A 21,184-nucleotide genomic window follows, 5' to 3' on the forward strand; every position below is an offset into this window, starting at 1 on the left:
ACGGTTGGGAATGTCCAAGTTATTCCTCTAGTAGTATGGCTAGAACGGAGCAAGTAACCTTGTAGATCGGGCGTAAGACTAATCTAAAGCTTCAGATGCCTGTTATAGTTTCCAGCAGAATTTTCGGAAAAAAAGATTAATAAAGACTCCAAATATTATAAAAAGTATTCTGAAGATATTTGCAACTAATTATGTTTGCTCAGGCAAACTCTAGATACTAATGAGGACGAAGTATAATCCTGACTTGAAAGTTGCATATTAAATGCAGGGCGGTTAGGGAGACCCTTGTCACTTACCTCACCAGCTGAGAGAACATCAACGTTGTAATAGACGTGTCAGCTATCGGGGCTTTTGTGAAAGCCAAGCATTGTGTATAATTTTGGAAAGATGGTTTAATCTTGAAATTTATTGGTGATATCAGATACAAGAAAGTTCTCTGGAGTCTGGACGTAGGTGCTTTCTACTCGCCTAGATTTATGAAGGAACTTTCAGTCCCCGAAACTCATTGTGTTAACGGATTATCTGGAGGCCAGATAATTTTAATCTTGACCATCCAAACGGTCTCATGTTAACTTCTTAGAAGGCAATGACATGCCCTTTTTGCGTATGTTGGCTACTTTACGCGAACGAGCGCATGACGCTCCTCGCAATACTTACAAGTTGTACCGTCCAGCCTTGCGGCGCGATCGTATACGAAGAAGGACTGTTATCAATGTCATTCAACTTCTCTGATGAGACTTGCAAAAGACTTATACAAGTTGGTCAATACCATGCGATCGTTAATTCATAAAAATGACCTGGTCATTTTTTTTCTTTTCTTTTCTTTTCAATTTTTCGTGATTTTTTTTTTTTTTTCAACTGCCTTTTCGAAGACCAGTTCAAGGGCTATGATAGCAAATTACTCATGCGAAACGTATTAAATCTCTCAAGGTCTTTCTCGCGATTAAGAATATCATTAAACGAGTAGAAGTTGATAGTCTTTGCATCTAACAAGAAATCGCTTTCGGGATCACCTTCTTCGCGCTTATTATCTATGTCTTCCTCATCGTCACTCAGACCCAAAGCACTCATTAATGAATTGCAGATAAACGACCGTGATCTAGAACGTGAGCGGATTTGAGGTTGTTGAGCGGTGAACCTTCCTTTGTGGCTATTCAACCTTTTACATCGATCCTTGGGTTTATTATTCTCACCTTCACATTCGCAGCACACAACACTCACTTCGTTGAAATCTATCAGTGGATCAGTCAAGATTTCAGTGGTATGATCCAAAACAGGTGGTATAAAGTCTTCAGTGTTATGGTGAACAGCGAACAGCTTCTGGGTTTCATTCGAAATAACAGATGCCAGTCTAACATTAAAGGAAGCTGGCGCAGAAACTCTGGAATTTCTTCTTGTAGAAGTTCCAAATGACAGGGTGCTCAAGCTGCGCTCAAAGATGCCACGCTGACTTGTGTCTTTTTCCTTATAATTCGCAGAAGCTTTTGTTGCTATAGCGTTTGTAAACAGAGGCCATGGAAGTGAAATATCTGCTTCATCAGGTCGGTCATCGATAGTAGCCTCATTGATGTCACGAGTATCTAAAGGGTCTGTCATTAACGGAACTTGAATTGCTCAACTTGAATTAGTCAATAGTTTCCTTGAATGTGGCAACTAAGCTAAAGCTCTCATATAATATGCTTGATCGCAAGAATCTTTTAAGGCTCACAGCTCACACTTCGGCAATGATGGAATTCACAAACTTTTTAATGCTATTTATTTAGGAATTGAAACTGGCCGAAAAACTCTCTCTTATATGCATTTTGAACGAATGATACTAACACTTATCAATTTGAGTGCTGACAACCTAGGCGTGACCATATTGCATATAAAGCTTCTATGGATGTGAGGCTCAAGTCCTTTTTTTTTTTTACCAGTAAGCTGTTGGGCTATTCGCGGCGATCGAACGAGCACGCCAGCTTCCATACAGTTCCCGAGCATGCAAGACGCATGGAAAGCTTTCAGTTTAAGAACGAGATGTTTCCACCATTGATAACAGCTTTTACTCAAGGGATGTAACAGATGCTGTTTCCTCGTAATATAATCTTCCAGCTTGTCAACCATTTCTTATCTATCTTTAACTGATCTCAATAATTAACTTCTTTTCTCGTTATTTTTTTATTTCGTTAACAGCATGCGAGTAACGACTGACTATCAGCGAGATTATTGTGTGACTATTGCGACAACCAAAGATTCGTTCGGCCCACAGTCATAAGCTAACATTCACTTTAAAAACTAACCCGCGATTATCAAAGTGTAAGTGCTTGTGCTTTTAAATCTGCTAACAGCATTCTGTCCCGACGAAGGGTGAATGAACTCTCTCTAGAGTGTCTTTTATGGTTCCGTCTGCTTGTCGGGGGGGGGGGTTTCTGATTTTCATTCTGGTGACTAGGTAGCCCTCACCTGGCTGGCGGTCCGTAGACAAAAGTCTCTACACTACAACAATGGCTCATGAAAAGACAGATTGCCGAGATGAATAGGGGTCACAGTAGCATCAGTGTGTGTTAACTACGGCAAACAATCTCGGATTTTTCACATCTCGAGAGTCGCAGGGGGTAATTGATCGTTCTACTTAACCTCTTGTTACTTTCAGGCTATCTCGATAGAACATCTAGTCCAGTCTTAACAGTTGCGAATGGACAGATAATTTTAGAACTTGTTTCGACTCATTATCAGGAGATGCACATTTATTAAACCACCGCGTCATTAGTGGACCACAGTGCTTTTTGCTGCAGCTAAAGTCCCTTCCTTACATGAATACACCAATGGTGATCGAAAAAAAAAAAGCCAGCCAGCCATAGGCAATTCCAACCACCATCGACCAGTGTTACCATATGAAGATATAAGCATTCAATAAAAAGTGACGGATCGTTTGAGGTGAGTAGATTAACATTATCCGTAATTGCTGCTCTTCTGGGTAGTCATTCGCCCTCCTATACTCCCTCAATCCTTGTCTGAACTTTTATAGGTGTTGGACATACCTTAGCACATTTTCAGCCGGTGGTTAAAATTGTTAGAACGGAATCCCAAGCGGCGGCAATCATGATTTTGCGCCTCGCACTTTTTTTTGTTTTTTTTTGTGTGTTGTGGAGAAGATAGCGCATGTCGCACTCCACAAATGTTATGCTTAGAGTGGAGAATGAAGACTTCGAAGTATGGATTTGTTAATCAGTGATGCTGTTGACAACATACTTTCCCAAAAATAAATAATAATAATAAAAAAAAAAACTTTCGAGGAAATATCGGGGAACATGCGACACCATGTGACACCTATACCGTCACTAGTTGATTGTCCATCGGTAATCCCGACCAGAGTAGAAGTCTCGGGGGCAGAAAGAGGCATGAGAGAGCGCTGTTTCCAAGAGACCCAGTAAAATCCCTTGAAATTGCTGTTATAAGCATATTGGACGTACAAAGGGAGAGATCAGGAAAATACTCTACTAAAAAAAATAGAAGGATATCTTGATGATATTTTGTGTTAGTTAGAATCCAATGTCGCAATATTGTACCGATAAAGGTATCGCTGCCAACTGTTGGTTTGATGGGCTTTCTCGCCGCAACTGTGCGGGGCGCTATTTGAAGGACTTTCTGCTTATCAACCCATATAAGATTTTGTATCTCCACACTTTCTTACTCTTTTTTTTTTCTTGTTTTTTAATAAGTATATGACATGCAAAAGTCGAGCAAAAGAATCAAGTTAGAGAGAGAAATCTTTTCTAAGTCAATCAAGGACATCGAGAAAATGTTTAGTTGTCCTATTGGAGAGGATGAGGAACGCTTCCACAAACAGACTTCAACTCTGGCATCAGCTCTGTTAAATAACAACAGACTGGATATCTTCAGTGAAAGCATATTGAGAAAGACGGGGTTCGAGTATGATTGTGTCAACCTCCTGCTAATGGATTCCCAAAGTGAACCAGAAGAACCGGAACTTGAAGAACCGGAGGAACCCGAACAGCACCTCACCAAGATTCAGAACCTACAAGTACCCGTATTACCCTCGTCCACCCTAATACCCGGACATCTACCGCAGGCGGCACCAAGTCCGAGCCACATTCCGTTCGATTTGCGAGACGATTATGACTTTTTTGATGCTGTGGACGCTGCAGGTGCTGTGGTGCCTGATATGAAGCTACACTATCACAACAACTTGGAAAGAGACTTGAAAATCATTGATCAGATGTTTTCAAATTCCCTTCATTCAATTCTGGGTGTCTAATTGCGTGCTCTGGAAGTGAGACAACCAGTAATAACAGCAATACGCGCTATGCACTATGTGGCTTCGGATTTGCAAATCCAAGAAGGAGCAAACAACACGATTTGACGGCTAGGAGCACTTAAGAAGACATGTCCTTATTCTGCTAAATCTCTCAACATGATGATATCCGGCATCCAAATTATAATAGATAGTAACTCCGCATTCCTTAGTGTGTTTTGGTTCAGATGACAATCTAATCTTATAGTTTAAAGTCATACCATGTTTAATGGCACCTGTGTGGACGAGAAGTCATTTGAACAGGCCCCGCAACGAATGAAAATCTTATCGAGTGTCTTCAAGAATTTGGAAAAGTAACTTGGCGCACCAACGTGGCACAGATAAGGGTTATCTGTGCGCACCAACGCCACACCAAGAATCGCGAGAAATGAGTAGCAATGATCAACGAAGTGTTTTTCGCAATAGATAGGACAATATGAATACTAACGGGACACGGCAAATTCATTGTTCATGTAGGAACCTGTTGAGTAGGATAGCGGGCTAGTCCTTACCTTCAAAAAGACACGGAAACTTTGTTTTATGAGTCCGATTGGCCATCGAAATGTCCATGGCATGCCATCGCGGAGTGCAGATTCTTCATCTAGGCACCCATTCTGAAGAGATAACGGGCTGTGTACATAGCCAAACGTCGAATAGGCCTTTTTGCGCCGCGACAATTCGGAGTCTTATCACTTCATCCTCTGGCTGCCTTGTGGGTGTATATCGTCATGGAAAATGTCGTGTTCCTATCGCCAGGTCCTTCTACCACTTCCGCTGGTTGAGATCCTCTTCTCTTACACGGCTTGCAATTTATCAAAGCAAGCAGTCCTATTCCCAGAGTAGAATCCTTTTGGCAACCCTTCTCTGTCCTTCGACAAACCTAAATTTCGGCGGTTGTACTAGACAAACATCTTTACACCATAGGGTACTGACGATTTCAATTTGGTGAACAAATTTGCCTTGTGGGGTACGGGTGTTTGTACCCAATACCTCAATTCTTTGACCGGATACTGATTCACGTCATAGTCTAATTCCAGTAATGGTTCTTGCAGATTTGGGCTCACGCTTAAGGAATGCTTTGAACACGGTCAGCTCTGGAACCGAGTCTGAAGTTCAAGCATTGATCAAGGACATATGTACTGCGTTACTAGAATCCGATGTTAATGTCAAATTGGTAGCCAGATTACGTGACAATATAAAGAAAAAGTGTGCAACAGAAATCTCCAACGAGAATGAGTCATCAGGCAACAAACGGAAGAAGCTACAGAAAATCGTCTTTGATGAATTGTGTGCATTGGTCGACTCGCACGAAGAACCGCCGAAACCTCAAAAACTCAGTAGATCAACGACGAGAACGAGAGGAGCTAAGAAAACTAAAAAACAGGCTAGCTCTCATGTAATAATGTTTGTTGGTTTACAAGGTGCTGGAAAAACTACTTCATGTACCAAGTTGGCGGTTTATTATAAGAAAAGAGGCTACAAAGTTGGTTTAGTTTGTGCCGATACCTTTAGAGCTGGAGCTTTTGATCAGTTGAAACAGAATGCAATCAAATCCTCAATCCCTTTTTACGGATCTTATTTGGAAACGGATCCAGTGAAAGTAGCACATGAAGGTGTTACGAAGTTTAAGGAGGATAAGTTTGATATCATCATAGTCGACACTTCTGGTAGGCACAAGCAAGAGCAATCGCTTTTTGATGAAATGATTCAGATTGGAGATGCTGTGCAGCCCACCCAGACTATTATGGTCATGGACGCATCTATTGGTCAAGCCGCTGAGGGCCAAGCCAAAGCATTTAAAGATTCAGCAAACTTTGGGTCTATTATCTTGACTAAGATGGATGGCCATGCGAAAGGAGGTGGTGCTATATCAGCTGTTGCAGCTACACAGACGCCAATAGTTTTTATTGGTACGGGAGAGCATGTTGGTGATTTTGAAGTCTTCAAGCCATCTACATTTATTTCTAAGTTACTTGGGATTGGCGATATACAGTCGTTGATAGAGCATGTACAGCTGTTGAACTTACAAGATGATGAAGGTCACAAGCAGACCATGGAGAATTTTAAAGAGGGCAAATTTACCTTACGGGATTTTCAAACACAAATGAATAACTTCATGAAGATGGGTCCCTTGACAAATATCGCCTCCATGATACCAGGCATGTCGGGCATCATGAATCAGATTGGGGAAGAGGAGACCTCTAAGAAAATTAAGAACATGGTGTACATCATGGATTCAATGACAACCAAAGAGCTCGATAGTGACGGACGAATCTTTACTCAAGAACCGGAAAGGATATTAAGAGTTGCTCGAGGTGCTGGCTGTAGTGCTGTTGAGGTCGAGATGGTATTGCAACAGCAAAGGATGATGGCGCTGATGGCTGGTGCTGCGAAGAACATGAATACAGGGGCAGGTGGCCAATCTCCTGGAATGGGAGCCGGTGGACCAGCTAACATGCAAAGGATGATGCAGCAAGCACAACTGAATCCTAATTTTATGCAGCAGGCAATGAATATGTTCGGTGGTGGAGGTGCTGGAGGCGCTCCGGGTGGAGGCATGGGTAATATGGCCAACATGATGAACAACCCCCAAATGATGCAGCAAGCTCAACAAATGATGAGGCTGAATCCTAACTTGATGCAACAGGCCCAGCAAATGATGCAAAATCCCGGTATGATGCAGAAGATGATGCAGCAATTTGGTGGTATGGGTGGTATGTAAATATGGCTGCAAAATCCAGAATTAGGGTGTCCGCACTCTCTCCTAGTAAGAAATAGATGAATCAGTTCGCACCGCTTAATTGTCTGGGCGATGTACTCCGCGGCCACCAGTGCGATCCGGATTAAGCGCTCTACAGAGAGAACGAAGGAAAAAAAAAACTCCATGGCGTGACTAGTTTGGCTGGGTGGGGAAGGAGAACAAATAGGCGAAGATTGCTATATAAATTGGCATAATTTCATCACAGTTCTAGAAAAGAACGGTATTTTCTTTGCAAAGAAGCGTTGACTGGTTTTTGAATGAACCGCCTCACCATTCTATGTCGTAAATCGAGTATTGTCATCTGTTCTCCCCGCATTCGAGACAGCTTGCCGACGTACCTCTTGAGTGAGAGACAATACACAATTATCGGGTATAATTAACCCATATAGCGACTGACACCTGTGCCTTCGCTGCCTTTCGCCTTCGGTCCATTATTGGCTGTGTGGTATGGTTTTCCAGTGATCTATTAAGTCACCTGACATTTGGATGAGCCGGCTTGTGTGACGGACGATAATGTAGCCCTCTCTGCTTATACCTGTAGATCCCCAAATTCTTGCACTCCATAATACAGACCACCCGTTCAACTACACTAAATCGACTTTCCAATCTTTTTCCTTCACTAAACATTGCAAGGTATAAACTTATTCATTCTTGCAATTTGCTTACAATATTCCTCCCACCATTAACGATGACGGATGATGACGTACCAAATGGATTGAACTGGGACAAAATCCACGACATGGTTGTCGAGAAGGGCAACAGCTGTGTCAACGGTATTAAAATGAAAGATATCGATTGGTTCTTACGAGATTCTAACGTGTCAGCAACTGTCGGGAGGCGAGACCTGGAAACTAGCCTACCTCCGCAATCAACTGATGAAAAGACACTCACAACACCAGCCTCTCCTCAGATGGCAACCACGGTTTCTAACACTAACGAGAACATCTCCGGTAAACTGAAACCTACTATATCCCCCATTTCAGAAGAGCCCATCATATCATCCTCTAATGGTGATGCATGGCATTCTCAGAGGCTGCCATTGCCCCTCCACCCGAGGAGACGATCCAGTGCTGCTAGCTTAGCTAGTGCTGGTAGTAATGGAAGTACCAGCAGTGGAGGCGGGTTCTTCTCGAAGTTGAAGAACAAATTTCATAAATCTGATATTCCGGGAAGCAATGGATCTCCTTCACTACCGCCCCAATCGGTAGCTGCTGACAACACCAACTTGTTCAAAAAAGATTACCAGATGCGTCTATCGCGACAACAATCTCCTCCCAAGAGGTCAGGTTCTCCCGCCCAGTTAGGAATCGAATCAAAAACAGCATTGAAGGAAGCCAATGATCCAAGGCTCGATGAATTCGTTCGCTTTTATAAGCAGCCGGACCTGAGAAGAAGCTCAACCAGCCGACGCAATTCTAGCAGATCACAAAACGGTATTGAAGGGTGTCTTTTGAATCCTCTACCAGTAAAGAAACATTCGTCTACTCTGGAGCTCCCCAAAGAGACAACCGCTTCTAAATTCACTTCCCTTTTACGCAGAAGAAGTGTCACGTCCACTCCAGGCAGTACAAGAGAAGAGCTGGAACGCGATTCTCAGTCGCTTGATTCACATGATTCGGCTACAAGCCTGCTGTATGCGAATACAGAGGCTCTACCTCAGTTTCATGGGTTGAAGCCATTGAAGCGAGTAGCGTTTCATTCGCTGACCTTTCTCATTGATCCCCCGCAACAAATACCTTCCAGGACCCCACGACAAGGTAATGTAGAGATTCTACCAGGCAATGTTGTGAGGGTCAATCCACTCACAGAGGCTGATAAGGAAGCAATTGATCGCTCACAGAGAGGTCTAGGAGGCGGGTTGGTGGTTGGCGGAACTGGCGCACTTGGACTCCTAAAGAAAGATAAGGATGACCAAACCGAGCCAATTCGAGAAGACGACGATGATGACTCACAGGACTCGAATGACTCGAAGGAAAGTTCCGAGCAGGACATTGAGGAGACAGAACAAGATTCTGCTATCAGTCAGCACGCGAGGCTGATCGCAATTGATAAACCAATGTTGCATCACACTGCCCGACAAGGCTACACTGTTCCAATCAAGAAAATGGCACTCGATCTAATGTACACTAGATGCTGCCATCTACGTGAAATATTACCCATTCCGGCTATTGCTAAGCAAATTCCTAAAGGCTCCATGACCCCATTGCCCATTCTTCAACTCCGGAACCCTGCACCTTCAATGATTGAGATACAAACCTTTGCGGATTTCATAAGAATCGCTCCGATTTTCTGCATTTCTCTTGATGGGGTAAGTTTGTCTTTGGAACAGTTTAAAATATTGCTAAGTGCGATGGCATCAAAGACTCAACTTGAGAAATTAAGTTTGAGAAATACTCCCATTAACTCCGATGGATGGTCATTGTTATGTTGGTTTCTCTCGAGGAACAAGGTTTTAAGCAAGCTTGATATAACACAGTGTCCTCCACTTTCAGTGAACGTTCTTAAGAAGAAAAAGAAAAAGAATACAAAGGCTACCGATGATGATGAAATGGTTCGCATGACTTGCAATAAGGAAAATCGTTCAGACATGGATTGGTCACTATTCACGGCAACTATTATTGCAAGAGGAGGAATTGATGAACTCATCCTCACTGGATGTTGCATCAACGATATTGAAGTATTCGATAAGCTCATCTCCCAGGCGATTTCGCTTAAGACATACCGGCTTGGAATGGCCTATAATCAAATAAGACCACAGCAACTACGAATTCTCACCGAGAAATGGGTTCTCACAGGCAAGAGTCGCGGGCTTGATTTAGGGTATAATGATCTTCTGTCACCAGCTTATTTGAGTATTTTGATTGAGATAGCAAAGAACCCGAGGCTTTCAGCCCTTATTCCCAAAAGCAATGTGGCCTTCATTAGTTTAAATGCTACTAATCTCAGATTCAGCGAGCTTTTTAAAGAAACTTTCGAAAAGTTTGTTCTTGAACTCCCCGGAATAAAATACTTGGACTTATCAAACAATCCAAAGTTGTTTGGTAGTGTGGCTCATAATGACCTTGATATAGAGGAAGGCTCGGGAGATAATACGCTGTCTGTCGAAACTACGCACACAGACTTCAGCCTACCTTCCAAGCACCAGGAGTCGATCTTCAGCTACTTTACTTCGAAAATACCACTTTTCAAGAACTTGGCACGGCTTCACTTGGAGAATAATGGCCTTTCTTCACAATGCCTAGTAACCCTTTCACAAACGATTCCGTTCTGTAAACGACTCGGTTACCTATCCGTCCTCGGTAATGAACTTGATGTTGTGGCCGGCACTGCTTTAGTGGAAGGAATAAAGAATTCTAAAACCTTGATCACACTTGAATGCGATTACCATCTTCTCCCGGACTTGTTCAAAGAACGTATCGGGCTTTACACAATGAGAAATATGGAGCGTGCCTTGGAATACCTGAAAACATTGCTGATAAACTGGTTGTGGAGCCTGCGGAGATGTCGTTAACAGAGCAGCTCTCTCAGATCTTGTCAAAGAAGGCGCAAGGGAAGCTTGATGTCAATTCAGCCGAAGTAATTGCTTTCCTGGAAAGAGCTCAGGCAGATAGAAGAAACTTGCAAGCTACCATTCGAGAGTTGCTTCAAATGCAGTGGCGCAATGAACTTAACTTAGATGGGAAAGAGACGTTAATCAGACTTTTGTTCATTGACTCTTCCTTGGTTCGTGGACTCAAGCTAATTGACGAATCTTTAGTACCCGATGAACATTTCAATTCAACCAATATGATGGGATTCCAGCTCGTTGAGGACGAGAAAAAAGCCCGCAAAGCCCACAACGTCACTAGCATTCAAGATAACGGTAACGAAGATCCGGAGACAAGGGATTTGATGGATTCAACTACACCGTTGCCTTATTCGCGCTCTCATTCCTTAACAAGTTTAAACACGTTGAACAAGGAAGAGGGCTCTATTTTGAAATTACTGAAGATTAATGACGATACACACCTATTGGATGATCTTGATTGTCTTTCTGGCGAGGAACTTCGTGAAAAAATCCTCAACGTGGATCTTTCAGAACTTGATCAAGTAATCAAATTTCTCCATAAAATGAAGACGAGGGGGGTAAGCTTAAGAAGCGTCTTCAACCAGGCGCCAGGATATGATACAAAAAATCTTCTTGCTGAGTTTCACAGGCGGTTGGAGACTTTGAAGAGAGACAACGGACTCGGTGATGACTGGAAGTATCTGAAGAAATACGTGGAACCGACCGATGACGAAATAGAAGTGAGGGCGAAAGAAGACGGCAATACGATACGCGAAGCATTTGACAGTATTTTGAGTAAGTTTCGGCCTTCGCAAAATTGACAAAGTTCATCATTCACTTTGATGCCATTGATCCACCCGTAAATTTAACCTATATAAGCCATTCAACTTGGCGTTCCCTGTACCTAATAATTAAGCAGAGTTTTCTTTCGTCTTTCTCGAATTGCTTTGTTACCTTGCCTTAGTAGTCATCATCAGAAAGGACAGGGTCTCGGGTTGACCTAGCAGGAGCATCCTCGTCGTCGCTGTAAGCATCCTCGTCGTTTTCCAAATTTGCGCCCTTAATTTCTGCCTCTTCGGCCAAGTCTTCGCAAGCATCAATCCAGTCGGAGTAGATATCAACGGGTTGCGACAATGAATTGATGGCAGTTTGGAAGCTCTGACCACAGATTTTACAAGCCAAGTCGCCCACCCCATTCTTCTTATCCAAAGTGCAGATGACAGACTTCTCATGATTGCAGAACAAACAGCGAAATGTTGTGTCAAGCTTCACCTTGATCTTCTTTTGCGGCTTTGCCGCGGCCTTCCGTTTGCCCATGTTATAGAGAGATGGTTTGGTGAGCCCTACTCAACTATTATCAACACTTATACTAGACCCGTGCACCACATTTACTTTCATTGTGTACCTTTCATCATCTCTTGGGCCCGTTTTTTTAACCTCATCTCTAGTCTATATTTTTCAAAAGCCATTCTTTCCGCCTTAGGATCCGGCGGACATTTACTGTTTGTGGGAGATGAAGGTGTAGGTGATGGGGAGTTCGACCGACTGAGTATTGACGGGCTCACAGAGCCACTAGGTGACAGGGTGTAGCCTAACGTGACCTTGATATTGTTGTTGTACTTCTTATTCATCTTGCGGCCGTACTCGTAGAGTTTCATATCATTCTTTTTGTATTCAGTCAAGCGTAAGGCATCCTGAAGAACCAGATCCATGAACGCCGGATTTTGCCTTAGCTTTGCCTCGATAGGGTAGTGAAGAAGCAAGGACAACGCTTCTGAAAAATCACATAAAACCAATTCAGATTTTATGTGCACCAATAAAACAACAACTAGGAAGGTTATTGTGTCAGGAATGGGGCTCAGACCAGCGTGTGTATCGATTGCAGCTAACTTATCCCACAATAATGAAGGAACCTCTAAGTCATTCCCTAGCTCACGTAATAGAAGAAGCCTCAAGTATCGGATAATCCAGAGCTGAGACTCTAGTCTAAGCTTCGTGATTAAGTTGTAGTGTATGAGCTGGTCAACTTTCATGAGATATACGTTGAAAACGTTGATTGAGGACATAAGCGCCGTTTCACTGGAGTAAAATTGCAGAACAACACCGCTGGTCACTGTGAACTTATTAAATGTAGCAAATAAATCGTGCTCAAGATATTTTTCATCAAAGAGCAGTAGAATCTGACGCTCGTCTGGTGACATTGTATTTGTATTTGGAAGCTGAACCAGTTCCTTCTTGAAGTTGAGGAAAATGAGCCCTAAAACCTCATGAATGCCTTGCTTGTATCCGACGTGAGGGTTGCATTTTGACCAAACAAAAAGAACCGTAATTATCTGCCTCTTATGGGTTATAGAATTATCCGACATGTCGTGGAAGAACTTTTCACCTGGAAAAAGTCTCTGGACGTCCATCACGATGGATACGAGAAGTTCGGCATCTCGATCAAGCAGAGAATGCGATAAAGGTGCGGGATCTAAAGATTCCAAGTCATTTTCAGGCATTGCCAAAGGATCATTGGTAACATTTTCAATTCGGTGAAGTTGAGTAGGTGTTGGTCTGACATGGTGGGAGCGGACATTTTTCATACTTCTTTGCGGAAGTAAGTAAAACTCATTGTCCTCCTCTAGAAGGTGCCATGGCACAGCCATATCTTTCTCTTGTCGAAGCCTGTGATATATAATGCGAGACAGTGACAACTTGCTTTCCCATTCTCTGAACTTTAATGATTCAGTAATCACACAAGCTTTCCAAAGTAAAAGCCGGGAGAAATACTTCCTGGTGGGATTGTATTCATTTTTTAGGATGGCAGTACGAAACAGGTCTATGTTACCTTTGAAGTGTTCTATAGATAGGAGAACTTTTGAAATTATTTCGTTCTCTTTAATCATATCTAGGAAACTAATCAGTATATTATGCTTGTACTGCAGTTTTATGTTTGAGCCATACCAGTCAATACACAGGGTGCGCCGCGGTTCCACTCATTCCCGTATCTTGCAAGGCCACAATGTCAGCTCACGCCAGTGACCAGTAGTCCTTGCTATCTAGCTCTTCAGACTAAATGGAGCTTATCGCCTGTTGGTTCCACCGATCGATACTTCCATTTGGAATCCATCCCTCACACCAGCAGCATCTGACGAACGGTATCTCCGAGACGTAAAATACCCGATATCAAAATCCACCCATTCGTTGAAGTATTTGAGACCAACACCGCCGCTCAATGCCGCCCCTGTGCTACTCTTCAAGACATCGTCGCCAACATTTCCAACAAGTCCTGTTGCATAGAAACGAAGAGGGCTGCCCTCCGTCCTCTTGCGCTGAACAAACTCAGGAAGTCTACTGTAAACAGTGAAGCCTGTCCTGTAGAATTGCAGGCCTCCTTCGGTGTTCACACTATTTCTTGCAAAGCCTTTGAATGATTTGTATCCTCCCAAGTAAAACTTATCTGATAAGTGAAGCACATCCGAGCTTTCCGAACCCGAAATGTAAATATTTCCTGCCTCATTAAAAACGTGAGCAGTGACAGAGTTCTTGAAGAAGGATTTGTACAAATTAAGCGAAAGAGCCAGTTTGACAAAAAATGTCAGACCCAGTGCACCTTCCTCTTGCTCTTGATCTGAGCTAATTTCGTTCGACAAAAGAGCAGCGAAGCCATTCTCGGGATACACCTGATGTAACTGATCGTAATACGAGACATTTCTATAGGCCAAACGGTTTATAATGGACAGCTTGATGAAGTTACCAGCGAAATACTTGACAGAATCTGCAGCTCCATCATCAATATCGTACGCGGTTCTCTTTGTCAAGGCCAAACCAGAGAAAGCAGAGAGCAGATCACTGCGATTTCCATATGAAACTCCAATAGTTCCCCCAGATTTCTTGACTGAATTTAGTTGCCATGACTGGTTATTGCATTGCGAGTGATATAAATCAAGAACAAATTTGTATGTTGGATCACGTAAGTTTGAGGCAAACTTCAAGGATGAGATAAGATGCTCTGAAGGCTTATATGGTCTATAATTAACGCCAACATTAATCAACTCAGCATTACGGTTAAAATTGTTATTCAAGTACCCCAAATCCACTTCTAAATTGTCTTCTGTGTTGAATCCCAACGCAGCATTACCTCCAACAGAAGGTTCTCCTTCTAAGTCGAAGATGACTTTCGTCGGAATCAGTTTTTCTCTATTGTAGTTTGTTGATGCTTCTGGAACCGGATGCAAGTAATCAACATGCAATGATGGCTTCACAGATCTGAACACATTGGTCTTAAGTAAGTTGTCCTGGCTTTTATCCACAGAATGCAATAATTGACCTAAGGTGTAGTCACTTTTGTCGACCAACGGGTACAATAACTTGGAAAAAAACTGCCTCAGGAGATAATCACCACCAGTCACTTCAACGTTGCTCAAGTAAACGGGGCGTGTTGAAGAGTATTGCAATGCATCTTGCTTGAGGATTTGAGACAGTAAGTCACCAGCGGTGGACGTCATTTTGCAATTGAGTAGTTGCTGGTGTCTTTCGAAATATGTTATTGCACAATTGGTTTCTACGAAGTAGTGCGTAACTCAAGACAGTTACAAGATGCAATCGGGTTGTTTAATTCCCCCTAAAGAATCAACAGGAAGTTACCGGAAATATATTTATATTTACTCCCTTTGCTATATCATGATTCTATTCGTTGCATCGGCTCCTATGAGCCCAGCAATATGACAATCAGTGTTCGCAGCCGATATCCTGAGGCTGTTTATCTATGGCATGGTTCTTTTCTAAGAGACCTAATTGTAGTCTATGACAGCACCTTCATACGCCAAATCAAGTAACTCCCATTTACATTCAACACCATTATTTTCGAAAATACCAATGACTCGTTTAGCGATGTTTTCAAAATTTTCCGTCGCCAAACACAAGATAGTTGGCCCAGCTCCTGAAAGACAGATTCCACAAAGCCCTGGGCTTGAGTCTGGTGTAAGTTCATTCAAAACCTGTTCAAGCCCGGGTATAAGCTGTGCACGATAAGGCTGATGGATTTTGTCTCGCATGGCTTCGTATATGAGCTTGTGATCCGGCACGGGAAGAGTCAAAGCAGTAGTCAAAACTGCTAGTCTTTGCAAGTTAAACACTATGTCTTCTTTAGTATACAGAGCTGGAAGCACCGCACGAGCATCATCAGTCTTAACTTCAAACAAAGGTATGATGGTAACACAACGAATCTTCTTATTCCAGTTGTACTTGATGTATTGACCAATATCATTTGGTGGTGGTCTGTTTTCATAAGAGCTAGCTGGAGTGCTAGCCTTAGGCAAGATGTTTTCAAGAGGAACTGATTTTGCATCTGTGTCTGCGTCAGATAGCTGGTTTAAATACGAACCAACGAAACCACCAAGCATGGCGGCTGCAATATTATCAGGGTGTCTTTCTATTAGCAAGCAGTAATCAAGCATCCTTTCCTTGGACAAACCGAGGTTTCCAATAGCGTTTCCCAACATAATACCGCCAACAATAGCCGCGCCAGAAGAGCCTAAACCTCTACCAAGCGGAATCGGATTAATAACGTGAATGCATGTGCCTTGCGGAAACCTTTCGATGTTATTGCAACGTAAGATGTACAAAGCGGTCTGGGTAATCAAGTTTTTCTCGCTTTGGAGAGGCACATCATGAGCGGCGTCCCCTTCGTAACTCAATTTCGCTTGATACTTGTCTGACGATGTATCTACCGATGCATCAATTGTGACTTGGATCTCCAAAAAGAGGTTAAGACCTATTCCCAAGACATCAAAACCGGGGCCAATATTGGCACTGGACGCCGGGACCTTTAAGGCAAACTTTGACATGGTTGTGATGTGACTTCTCTAAAGTGAAAAATTCTAAATACTGAGTCTCAGCTTGAGTCACAAGAAGACCCGTGCACCACTTCCATCATGAGGCCAATATACATTTTCTACGTCAGTATGTTCTTACCAGGTCAAGATTAGTCCTATTTAGTACACGCATGTCTCCCTCTTCTCCCATTCGATTTCTGCGGGCTCCATTGGTAAAGTCACCATAGACTGATAGTCCACAGGAGGAAGAGTTCCGTTGTTCTTGAACTTCCATTTGATGTTGTAAACGTAGGTGGCCAAGATAGTTCCGAGTTGGACATATGCGAATTGTTCGCCAATACAACGATGTCTCCCACCACCGAAAGGCAAGTAAGGAGATGAAACACCCTTTGTAACTTTTCCAAAACCGTAGTCAACAGCATCAGAGTCAATGTTACCCAGCAATTCTTCGTCCCATCTATGAGGGTCAAATTCGTTTGCCTTGGGGAACCACTTCTCCGATGTTTGAGCATAACCAGGTGAAACCATTACGTAGTGACCCTTTGGAACGACATAAGTAGAGTTTGGGACCACTAGAGAGTTCATGACCTTTCTGAAAATGGAGTGCAAGGGCATGTGCATACGCAACGTTTCTTTGATAGTTTGGTTAATCAAAGGCATCTTCTGCAAATCGTCGTAAGCCAAGTCCTTTAAGCTACCACCTTTGGAGGCCAAAACTGAAAGAACCTCATTATAAAGCTCTTCCTGTAACTTTGGTTGTTCTGCCAAATGCAACAAAAACCATGCAGAGGTAGAGGCGGAGGTATGTTGGCCACCCATCAAAACACCGATCAACAAGTTTGCAACTTCCTGATCAGTCATCTTAACGCCATCTTTATAGGTAGAATTGGTTAATAAAGAATCGATCAAGTCTCTGTCAGGAATAATATCACCATTTTTCCTCCTGTCATTGATCAAAGACATGTAGGTGGCAGAGATTTTTTGTTGAGCAGCATCTCTCTTCCAGTAAGCAGGCAAAGGCAAATGTGGGAATACAAAGTTCACGGGTGTGAACCCTTTATCCAAATCAGAATATAATTGAGCGAAGGAAGCATCAAATCTAGCTCTCATATCATCTCCCATCAAGGATTTAGAAGCAGTCAAAATGGTCATCTCAGGTTGGGTCTTCATAACATTAGCAACACCGTTGTTACGTTCAGTCATCTTATACTCAGAACAAGCTTTGAAGTAGTCTAAGACTTCCTCTTGAATTCTGGGCACGTATCTCTGGAAAGCCTCCTTGGTTAAGGCAGTTTTTGCGAACTTCTTCTGCTCCATCAAACGTGAATTAGGACAGTCATAGATGACACCTTTTCCGAACACAGGAGTAGTCAAATGCGAGTAAGCGGCCTCGGCAGAAACGTCAGCGAGCTTAGCGTTGAGCACAAATTCGTGGCCTTTAGGGCCCAAGTAGACGGTCATTACCTTACCCAATAACATAAAAGCAAAAACATCGCCGTACTTTTCACGGCAGTTTTCGAAGAACTCATAAGGCTGCATACCGTATGCAACAGCAGAGCCAAACCATGGGATCCAGTGGAAGACAAGGGGCGCTCTATCCTTTCTGAGAGAGTAAAGAAGCTGCCAAAGAACATTATAAACAATAGGGGCCGCAAGAAGCACCACAAGCTTCACCGGTGTGGGCAAGGCCTGAAAATGATCAAAAAGATCAACGAGATAGTCTTTCAAGGCCATGTTTAGGATGAACTAGGAAGCGAATGAGTGAGGAACTAATGTACTTGGCCAAGACGATGCCATTATATAATGAGGACTTAAGACGGGACTATACGAAGGTGTACGGGTGCGATGCCTGGGACGCGAATAATATGGCATGAGATGAAAATAGGGTGCGGGTTTTATGAGACCATTTTATTAGGGTCTTCAGTTCAGCGAATGTGCAATTGATAAAAGCAATGATAGTAAACAACGGCCAGGAAAAGAAATGGATAGAAGATGGAAAATATGCTTGAGTGAGTGAATTTCTCATAATACTTCGAGTCCATACAGTCGTAGCCGGTTTTATATCTTATCGTATAGTAGTCAGCAGACATAAGAAGCCCGCGATAGGCAGGTCAGGAGATGTGTCTGAACTTATAATTGCACATCTGCTATTCGCCAAAGCAGCATGAGGGGCAACGGTCGGACAAATTAGAGTCATCTTACATGACATTCAATAATCAAATATTTATAAATTACCTATCCGTGAGCTTACTAGTGTACTTCGAAAGCATGCTTTATCGCATGCGCGTAAGAATGGTTGCAAATTTGCGTAGACAGTGTGGAAGAGAAGTAAAGTAATGACGAAACAAACGACGGGAAAATACTGCATCGCTCTAAGATAGCTGGCTCGATGTACAATAAACGGTTAGCTTTCCTATAACTCGTCTGCCATTGTACAGGGAAACATACATATGTTATCACAACCTCAGGAAGCATATTAACGGCCATCCAACAAACTTTCATCGATTTGGATACCCATCATTCTGGCTCTTTCGATCAATTCACGGTGCTCCATCTTTATTCTTTCGTTCTTACGCTCGAGAAACTTGATGTACTCGATCGACTTGGCTAGAATAGTGCCCTTATTGAGCTTTCTGGCGGGTTCCAAGCCTTCAAGGTCTTCGGCATGCTCAAGCAGTGGAGTGCAAATGTCATCCTCCTCTTCGTCATCCTCTTCACGCGAGCCAACTGAGCCCGATCTATTCTTGTGTGATTTCTTTGCAATGACACGAAGGGTAGGTACCAGCATCTGAAGAGCTGTGAAGCGGTCATTAATCTTATTTCTGTATCGCTGTTCAATCAAATTGTGAGCAGACTTTGCACGTACAGGCTGCTGGGGCTTGGTGTTGGCGTGTCCTCCTGCTTGAGCGTTCTCATTGTAAGTGTTTTGGAGAGAGGTCTGTGAGTCCTCATCATCCCACTTCTTGAGTCCCGTGTAATTACCCGAGAGGAATTGAGGGTTGTTAAACGATGCCATGCCGTTGATCCCGCGGCCCATGGAGCCATTAAGATGCGGCTGCTGTGGATGGTGGTGGGGAGGTAGTCTGACCAGGCCCTCGGTCAGGGCCGGTGCCGAAGGTGGGCCCAGAGTCAGAGCTGAACCAGAGGTCGATCCTGCCGAATGGTTGTTCGAGTTGGGGTCAATGTGAGCGTAGCCCATGGGGTTTAGCGAGGAGAAGTCATTACCCATTGCTGGGCTTACAGCAAACGGCTCATATGGAAGACGGTCCCGGTCGTAATCTAGAGGATGCTCGTCCAATATGGGCGGATTTTGCATGCGTGGGTACGAAAAGTCCATAGAATTAGGGTCGTTCGGATTCTGGGAGGGTGCTTCTTCAAAGATGGGACTGAAAGATTCGGGTTGGGTAGGAGCCGATATAGCGGAAGGGTCTAAGTCTTGTTGTGGCGGGGGTTCAGCAGGACCATCAAATAGAGACGGTAGCTGGTTATTATATAGGCGAGACGTCTTGCGACGGTCGTTCTGGGGGATCATCAATGGTGGGGTGGTTTTCTCAGATGTTACTTTTTCTTTCCTGGAGGTGCTTGGTTCAGGCTATCTGTACTGCAGGCGGAATATGGGTCAAGGGCAGGAGATGTCTTTAAAAGAAGCAAGTAGGAAAAGTGTCTACAAAATATTTCTCTTCTTCTAAACAAACGTGCATAGTTATACTGTCAGGTTTGGCGGTCGCAGGTCATATCGAGGGTTTTTCTGGTCGTTTATTCTGCTTGGGTCAGGAAGTGCCAGTGCTGCGGCAGAAACTGATGCAAAACGAGCAATTATGGTTATCACTGTGTTCCTCGATGACTTTGGCGCCAACATTCAAATCCTGATTATCCTTGTTAGATATAATGTAACTAAGATCTTTTCATTGTCATTCCCTGTTCATTTTTTTAGGCCATACTTCTGGACTCTTACTACCAATTCAAACTTTACCTCGCTTATCCGCGCGGTTTTGTCCTACATCGTCCTGAACTCAAGCTGCATCACTCCACTGGATCATACGATTTAAGTCCGCGAGCAAACATTTTTCCAGGAACGACAATACCAGCACAAGAAAGAAAACAAAAAAAAACAAAGTGTCACAAAAGCCTTGAAGCATCTGCAAAAGGCAAGTAATACTACTTAGTTGGACTTTTTATATCTATATAAGGCTATATGGCTCAGAAAATTAGATTTGGCATTTCTGAACTAGATGTATCAAAAACAGACCATCTTCCTTTCCCCGTAAATGCCAGTGAAGCAGCAAGAATCTACATCCGCCACTCTTTACTCTGCATGAGGCATGTAGGGTCCTCGGCTCGCCGTTAAGGATGCCATTTACGCTTCTGCAATGGTGATGATCGTTGCTTTTGACGCGCCGTTATTGACCCATTTTACTTTCTTTCTGTGTCCTTCTACGTCTGACATCACGAAATGTGAGATCTGCGGCAACCTCTATTCGATCTTATTTTCTAGAAGCTAGGAGCCCACGCAATGACACTTACTTGTCTCGCCACTCCATCTTGCTTTTTAAGACTGAGACATCAACTTTTCTTAAGGGCACTTCTTAGCATTCAATCTTGACACTCATGAAGCGTCTGTTCAACTTGTTATTAGTAGAGCTTGTCTTCTTCTGAAATGGTCCTAGAAGCTGGTTTTTTATCGACTATTTGGCTCCATGTATGCCTCTGCTTCAGCGAAAAAAATACTTCAAAAATATCAAAATGACACTTTTCCGAATCAA

The 21,184-nt window shown here is 43.2% G+C and overlaps 9 protein-coding genes across 9 annotated transcripts; 3 read left to right on the top strand and 6 right to left on the bottom strand. All coding sequences in view use genetic code 12, as the record gives it.

The window, feature by feature from the left end:
• Positions 1–885: 885 nt before the first annotated feature.
• Positions 886–1,596, bottom strand: CXQ85_003081 (uncharacterized protein; the record flags this gene model as incomplete). The annotated part of the gene is made up of 1 exon (XM_025486737.1): positions 886–1,596. One exon carries the CDS (start codon positions 1,594–1,596, stop codon positions 886–888), a length of 711 nt encoding a protein of 236 aa, XP_025344287.1.
• Positions 1,597–3,709: 2,113 nt separating this feature from the next.
• Positions 3,710–4,258, top strand: CXQ85_003082 (uncharacterized protein; the record flags this gene model as incomplete). Its single annotated transcript, XM_025486738.1, has 1 exon — positions 3,710–4,258. One exon carries the CDS (start codon positions 3,710–3,712, stop codon positions 4,256–4,258), a length of 549 nt encoding a protein of 182 aa, XP_025344288.1.
• Positions 4,259–5,333: 1,075 nt separating this feature from the next.
• Positions 5,334–7,016, top strand: SRP54 (RNA-binding signal recognition particle subunit; the record flags this gene model as incomplete). Its single annotated transcript, XM_025486739.1, has 1 exon — positions 5,334–7,016. The coding sequence occupies one exon, from the start codon at positions 5,334–5,336 to the stop codon at positions 7,014–7,016; it is 1,683 nt and encodes a 560-aa protein (XP_025344289.1).
• Positions 7,017–7,743: 727 nt separating this feature from the next.
• Positions 7,744–11,423, top strand: MHP1 (Mhp1p; the record flags this gene model as incomplete). The annotated part of the gene is made up of 2 exons (XM_025486740.1): positions 7,744–10,468; positions 10,501–11,423. 2 exons carry the CDS (start codon positions 7,744–7,746, stop codon positions 11,421–11,423), a joined length of 3,648 nt encoding a protein of 1,215 aa, XP_025344290.1.
• A 139-nt stretch (positions 11,424–11,562) lies between these two features.
• Positions 11,563–11,919, bottom strand: CXQ85_003085 (uncharacterized protein; the record flags this gene model as incomplete). Its single annotated transcript, XM_025486741.1, has 1 exon — positions 11,563–11,919. One exon carries the CDS (start codon positions 11,917–11,919, stop codon positions 11,563–11,565), a length of 357 nt encoding a protein of 118 aa, XP_025344291.1.
• A 127-nt stretch (positions 11,920–12,046) lies between these two features.
• CXQ85_003086 (uncharacterized protein) lies at positions 12,047–15,092 on the bottom strand (the record flags this gene model as incomplete). The annotated part of the gene is made up of 3 exons (XM_025486742.1): positions 12,047–12,102; positions 12,149–13,319; positions 13,722–15,092. 3 exons carry the CDS (start codon positions 15,090–15,092, stop codon positions 12,047–12,049), a joined length of 2,598 nt encoding a protein of 865 aa, XP_025344292.1.
• A 285-nt stretch (positions 15,093–15,377) lies between these two features.
• On the bottom strand, positions 15,378–16,433 carry THR1 (homoserine kinase; the record flags this gene model as incomplete). The annotated part of the gene is made up of 1 exon (XM_025486743.1): positions 15,378–16,433. The coding sequence occupies one exon, from the start codon at positions 16,431–16,433 to the stop codon at positions 15,378–15,380; it is 1,056 nt and encodes a 351-aa protein (XP_025344293.1).
• Positions 16,434–16,580: 147 nt separating this feature from the next.
• On the bottom strand, positions 16,581–18,155 carry ERG11 (sterol 14-demethylase; the record flags this gene model as incomplete). The annotated part of the gene is made up of 1 exon (XM_025486744.1): positions 16,581–18,155. One exon carries the CDS (start codon positions 18,153–18,155, stop codon positions 16,581–16,583), a length of 1,575 nt encoding a protein of 524 aa, XP_025344294.1.
• A 742-nt stretch (positions 18,156–18,897) lies between these two features.
• HMS1 (Hms1p) lies at positions 18,898–19,953 on the bottom strand (the record flags this gene model as incomplete). The annotated part of the gene is made up of 1 exon (XM_025486745.1): positions 18,898–19,953. One exon carries the CDS (start codon positions 19,951–19,953, stop codon positions 18,898–18,900), a length of 1,056 nt encoding a protein of 351 aa, XP_025344295.1.
• Between the last annotated feature and the right edge of the window lie 1,231 nt (positions 19,954–21,184).

The sequence above is a fragment of the Candidozyma haemuli genome (genome assembly GCF_002926055.2).
Source record: "Candidozyma haemuli strain B11899 chromosome Unknown D_2014730914, whole genome shotgun sequence".
Classification (NCBI taxonomy): domain Eukaryota; kingdom Fungi; phylum Ascomycota; class Pichiomycetes; order Serinales; family Metschnikowiaceae; genus Candidozyma; species Candidozyma haemuli.